The sequence below is a fragment of the Pteropus alecto genome, unplaced genomic scaffold, assembly GCF_000325575.1.
Source record: "Pteropus alecto unplaced genomic scaffold, ASM32557v1 scaffold87, whole genome shotgun sequence".
Lineage (NCBI taxonomy): Eukaryota > Metazoa > Chordata > Mammalia > Chiroptera > Pteropodidae > Pteropus > Pteropus alecto.
In genome coordinates, this window is record NW_006443225.1 from 13,244,478 (window position 1) to 13,250,719 (window position 6,242).

The window sequence follows — 6,242 nt, forward strand, 5'->3', positions numbered from 1 at the left end:
TTATCTTGATGATTGATCACATAGGTGTTTACAAACTATACACTTAAAATGGGTACATTTTATATACGTAACTTCAAGCTCAAAAAAGCTGATTTATAAAGGAGAAAAAGCCGGCCATAAACATTTTTTCAAATTGACCCTCATGCTAAAAGAGTTTATCAAAGCTAATTAAGGACCCTCAGCAGAGTCTTTCATTTCACAGAATTTAATGGGTAGATAAGAGAAAGAAAGGTGAGGAAAAGTCAGAGAGACAGAGAATGATTTCCTGTGGGGTAAGGAAGTTTGGTTAGACAGTTTTTTATAATGAGCAGCCTGGTGTTATTGGCTGCGGCAGCTGAGAATATCTTTCTGTCCCAATTGTAGTCTCAAAGCCTAAAAAGAACGTACTTAAAAGTATTAGCTGCATGCGTACGTGCATGTTTTGTGAAGGAACATTCTCGACCTCCTTGTCCTCTATGTGCCTTGGACGTGTCAAGCAAACCCCTTCTAGTACCTCTGTTCCTGCAGTGGTACACCCGCCTCTCAGATACCTATACAGCTCACTCGCTCTCCCTGTCCGCACTAGATAGAATAGCCACTGCCCTCTTCCACTTTATTCTCTCTCCTCTTTTCTTCACTCACCTTTATTTTTCTTCATAGCAGCTACCACCATCTGACCTATTATTTACCATTTACTTTCTCTACTAGCATGAGAGCAAAGCCCTTGTTTTGTTCACTGCTACATCCCCTGTCCTAAGAACAGCGCCTGGATATAGCAGTCACTTGAGTATTTGTTAAAGGAATAAATGAATGAATCTTTGTGTGGGATGGTGGGATGAGGGAATAAAGAGAGATGGTAAAGTGTTAGCACTGAATAGGTTTCAGGGACAGAGAATTAATTATCAATGCAATGATCTTTCAGCAGTATTTTAGTGTATCAGAATAACTGCCTTGAAGTTATAGAAGACCTGAGATCATGTTTAAAATATAGACAATAACACTAAGTACCTCAAGTACCCATGTAAAGTGTTTAGCACAGTGCCTGAAACACAGTAAATGCTCAACAGTGGTTACTTATTATTAAATCTTAACTAGTGATTGTCATGTGGACTAAATTAAAACTGACCATCACTGGGCAAAGGGAAAAGTAAGAGGGAGAAGAGATTTGAAATAGAAAATACGGCTTTTACTTTCTTGTTAAAAATGGGAACAGTATTCAAATTATATTAATTTCTAGAAGTAGCATTTAAATATAAGGTATTCAATAAATGGTTTACTAGCTTACTTAGCATTATACGGAAACAAATTATTCTGAAAACACAGTTTTCCTCAATGAGCTTAATAAATGCTTTTTGTTTACCATTACTGATGTTTTTACAAATATCTTCTATGCCTCCAGTATGATCACGATGCCAGTGAGTCACAAGGATTTCCTGGATTGCTGTGTTATAGTCAGCGAGAGTCTGCTTTAAATATCTGATGTATTCTGGAACTGCTGATTCTCCCGTGTCAATGAGGATTCTCCTGAAAGTTGAATGGAAGATAATCAGTTAGAAGAGTTAATATTAGCATATTTCTCATACAGATAATTTACATTTAAGAAACAGCATAAATTGTTTTGCTTTCAAAACCTGCTGTATGTTACTTCTGCTTAACTACAGTAATTCCACTTTAAGTTCTTATAGCTAATGTTAAGTCTGAATAAGCAGTAAGAACAATAATATTGAACACTTACATAGCACTTAAAATAGATATGGCACTATTTCGAGGACCTTACATATTTTAAAAATTGTATTCCTCATAATAGCTAGATATTAAGGTAGGTATTTCATTATTATATCCAGAAATTAATTAACTTGCTTGATCAAGGTTACTCTGTAAATAAATGGAAGAACCAGCATTCAAAACCAGTTATTTTCGTGCCAGAATATGTGCTTTTATACATTCTGCCTTCGAGATAGTTTATAATATCCTCCAATGTCTCATAGACATGAAAAAATTTGTTCCAATTTTATCGCTAAAGAAACCTAGTCTTCTGCACTACATACAAAACTTGTCGCTGAAGCTTTACATTGGCTCCCTTATACATGAAAATGAAAGCAGTAGAAAAGTATGAGGGAAACATCTGAGCTGCTTGGTTTCTTTGGACAATCCTTGTAGTTTTATTTTTCTGCTTATTTTTCTGAACCTTCCTTACACTTTGTTTGCCCTTCCTCACTATTTTATGGAATGATGGTCTTTCTCTATGAAGTCTTCCTGAACTAAAGAAATAAGAACCAATTAACTAACATTCATGTTGTTTCACAGTAACACCTCCCTCATTCAGGCTGGGGGAGAGATTAGTCTTGATGGACTAGTCATTCATTTATCTATTAATTCATCAGTAACCCTTCATGAATTATCTACTACGTGCCACAACTTACTTGCAAGACAAAACTTTATTTATATTAAGGTTGGGGGGGAAAGGGGTAACTATGAAAACAAACAGTAACAATAACACTGATGGGTAATAGAAAGCATTTTGCAGAGCACTAAAATGGGGTAAATGATAGGACATAACTAGATGGCTATTTGATACTGGATGATTTGTTTCCCTAACCCTATTCCCTGAGCCCCAACAATAAATGGCCCTCTCATAGGGAAGGAAGGCCTTGGCTTTAGGATCTACTGGTTTTAATCTATATCTTATGTTCTGTAGAGCAGTGGCTATACTTCACAAGTACACAGTGTTAAAACTGTCCCTTTTGGAGACAAGAAAACCAGATGGTTATATGGGTCCAAGGTGCAGTATAAGGTCTTTTGGCAGTGGCAAGGGTAAGAAAGAAAATAAGTACCTACCTATTAATAATTACTTTAAATGTAAATGCTCCAATCAAAAGACATAGGGTGGCTGAATGGATAAAAAATCAAGACCCATACATATGCTGCCTACAAGAGACTCACTTCAGATCTAAAGATACACAAAGACTGAAAGTGAAGAACAAAATCCTTTAACTGATGATGGAAGTTAGTGGAATCGACTTCCTCTTTTAGGTATTTTATATCATTTTTGAGAAAGCTATTAAATGGCCTCTCTGAAACTTGCAGTCACTCTTATAAAATCATTAGGTATTTTCTGAACACCTACTATGAGCCCAGAATTGTCTGGATGGTATGAGGGAAGCAGAAGTGATAAATAGCTAACATTATCATATACTTTCCACGTGCTAGAATTTGTTAAGTGCTTTCATATGATTTTTCACTTAAATCCCCCTGAATCCTCACAAAATCCTTACGAGTAGGTACTATATAATGTTCATTGCACAAATAAGAAATCAGAAACTTAGAGAATCAACTGTCTTTTCCAAAGTCATAAGGCAGGATTGAGATCTAGGTAATCAGAATCCAGAGTCAACTCTACCTACTCCACTAAACTGCTTTTTTCTATTAATAGGAAAGAATATATTTGCCCTCAAGGAATTTACAATTTTAATAGTAAAGGTTAAAACTGCAGCTTTTAGGGTTCGTAGGTAGAGAAGGAACAAAGAAATACTCTTTGGAAGATTTGGATATTATCTGTCCATTCAAATGTTTATTGAGTATCTATGTATGAGGCATTGCAGTAAGTCTAGTAGTGCCTTAGGGCGATTCATTTGGCCAGCTATGGGCTGACCAGAATGAGGAAGACCACCTAAAACAGCCGTTATCCAGCAGTTCTAAAATCGTAATAGAGAAAATGAAGAGAAGACGTAGAGAACAATCATTCATTCTACAAATATTTACTGTACTACCTATACTATGTACAAGGCTCTGTGCTGGGTGCCAGGTACATAGATTAGCCTTCATTGCATTTATGTTTTAGTGGGGAGTGGAGGTGGGAAAAGACATTAAGATTCTCACACACAAAAAAATTTTATTATCATTGAGATAAGGACTATGAAGTGTATGTAGTGCTAAGGCATTGTATTACACTAACCCAACACAGACTAAGGGGTCAGAAAAGGCTTCCTTGAGGAAATGACATTTTAACTGAGCTCAAAAGGATGGGTTAGGTGGGCAAAGAGGAGAGGGATAAGTGGGTGACAGGAAAGCATGCATGAAAGTCCTGAGGCAGCATGGATACAACTCATCTGGCTGGGATGGGAAAGAGGTTTGAGATCAGGTTAAGACAGATGCAAGGCCTAATTTCCATTTAAAAAAAAATATATACTACTCTGGCTACACCAGGGAGAATGGATTAAAGAGGGACAAAAGAAGACGCAGAGAAGCCCGTGAAAGGTTGTTTTAGGAGCCTAAGCAAGAGTTATATTGGCTTGGACTGGGTGACAGCGGTGGAAATGCGGAGATCTTCCTAATGGCCTGGATGTGCGTGCAGGAACCTGTGATCTTAGAACTGTTTTGTGCAGAGGAACAGGTAGGTACCAATATTCATTTCTAGCCACCTGACTTCTACATTATACAGCAGAGAGGCATCATCTGTACATTAACTTACTCTAGCTCAACTACATGGATTCATCATCTCTCTCTCATATGTGAGTGATTCCTTTGGCCATCCCACTCCATGAGTTTATGTGTGTAGTAGCGTAAGGTGGGAGACCATGAATCTACTCTTCCCTCAGTTTCAGGTTCTTTGTCTCTTTTAGCACAAGCATTTTGCTACACTGAGTGTGATTCTAGTGTTTAAAGATACAGTATGTATTTTTCATACAACACGATCCCTAAATACAAGGCAATTTCTTCAGCTGTTTCTCAAATGGAACCAGCCACGTTTCATTGCTCAGAGAAAAGCAGGCTATGTTGAACTTGAGAGACAGTACATTGATCTCTAATATACTGTTCTTCCTAAGAGACTTTCTAGGGTAATTTTCACTATATGCAATTTTCATCTTAGGTACTGACTTTCGAACTAGTTTAAGATGACACACACAAGAGAGAAGAGAATGCTTATGGACTTAGTGGGGGTGAAGGAGGCTCACTCAACACAGACTGTACCCTAGATATCGGGTATTTTCTCCACCTAATTCCCTATCCTCCTAGATTCTGGAGGCAGCCTAAAGCTCTTGTACCTGTCTGATCCTGCCTTGTTTACTCTGGAATTAATATTTTGCTTGCCTGATTTACAATACTTCAAGTTCCTCCACCCTGCTGCTTCTAAAATTCCGATTTACTGGAAAAAGACAAACAGTAGATACTTCATATGAAAATTCAATATAACTATACTTATTAAACTGTTTTTAGTCATCAGTGATATATTATCCATTGTAACACGTCTTGATTGCACAATTAAATTCTATGCTTGAGGGGAACTATATCTTATTTTTGTTTTGTATTATCTAGGGCATACTAAGCACACAAAAATTGTCCGGTGCACTCACTGTGCAATAAAACATATCTCCCCATTTCTGCATAATGCCAATAAAACAGAATGCAGCTGAATAAGGGAAAAATCTTAGAAATACAGACGGCTTATTCCATCCGCTAAATAACCTAAATAAGGTCACACGATAGTAACAAAAACAAAAGTAGTCAGCTCCTTTCTCAACGGCCAGGAGGGACTCTTAGGGGTTTCGGACTCCAGCAATTTGCAAGAAAATCCTGCCCTCTGCTGTCGCGTTAAGAAAAAGGTTTGAGCACAATTAATCGGCTTTGTGAAGGGAAGTTACACTCAAGGCAAAACACGAGTGGAAGTCAGAATGTGAGCAAAGTAAACGTCTTCCTAGGTTCCTAATTCAAAAACGATCCTAATGTCTCAACCGATAAAACACGTTCACTCGGGCATTCACATCAAGCTACGTAAACGGGGTTTCAAAAACAGCAAGTTTTGTTTTTTTCAAGAAATTATTTCTCCCTCCGCCATCCGTAAGTTAGAGAGGTTACCATCCGGGGTGGTCGTGATTTAGCAGAGCTCGGAGGTATCCGGACTTCCGCGGATGGAACCAAGTAGGGCTGCCAGGCAGGGGCAGGACGCCGAGCTCTCGCCCGCAGCCAGGAGTGTCGCAACCCCAGGTCCGGGAGGCCTGCGGGACCTATGCGTATGCTGGGATTGGTGGGGGGGGTGGCGTTTACCTGGGGCCGGTCCCCACCAAGTAGGTGTTGGTGCCCTGCAAGGTCATGGGACTCGGGTTACAGCCCAGGACGCGCACCACCCGACTGGACAGCTGCTCGACGTGCTTCAGAGTGGTAGTCATCTCGCTTGTTCGCCGCGGAGTGACCCGAGCGCCGAATAAGAAACTAGGCCGGGGGCGGAGCCAGCGGTCACCTGATGCCGTGCGAGCGGAACGGGA

At 39.3% G+C, this 6,242-nt stretch overlaps 1 protein-coding gene across 1 annotated transcript in view; it reads right to left on the reverse strand.

The window, feature by feature from the left end:
- LACTB2 (lactamase beta 2) overlaps positions 1-6,189 on the reverse strand; it is a 24,283-nt gene extending 18,094 nt beyond the window's left edge. The window contains exons 1-2 of the mRNA XM_006924021.3: positions 6,025-6,189; positions 1,340-1,503 (exon numbers count right to left, since the gene is read on the reverse strand). Coding sequence (XP_006924083.1) covers positions 1,340-1,503; positions 6,025-6,146 — 286 coding nt within the window. The 5' untranslated portion in view covers positions 6,147-6,189. The remainder of the gene's footprint in view (positions 1-1,339; positions 1,504-6,024) is intronic.
- Positions 6,190-6,242: the final 53 nt, after the last annotated feature.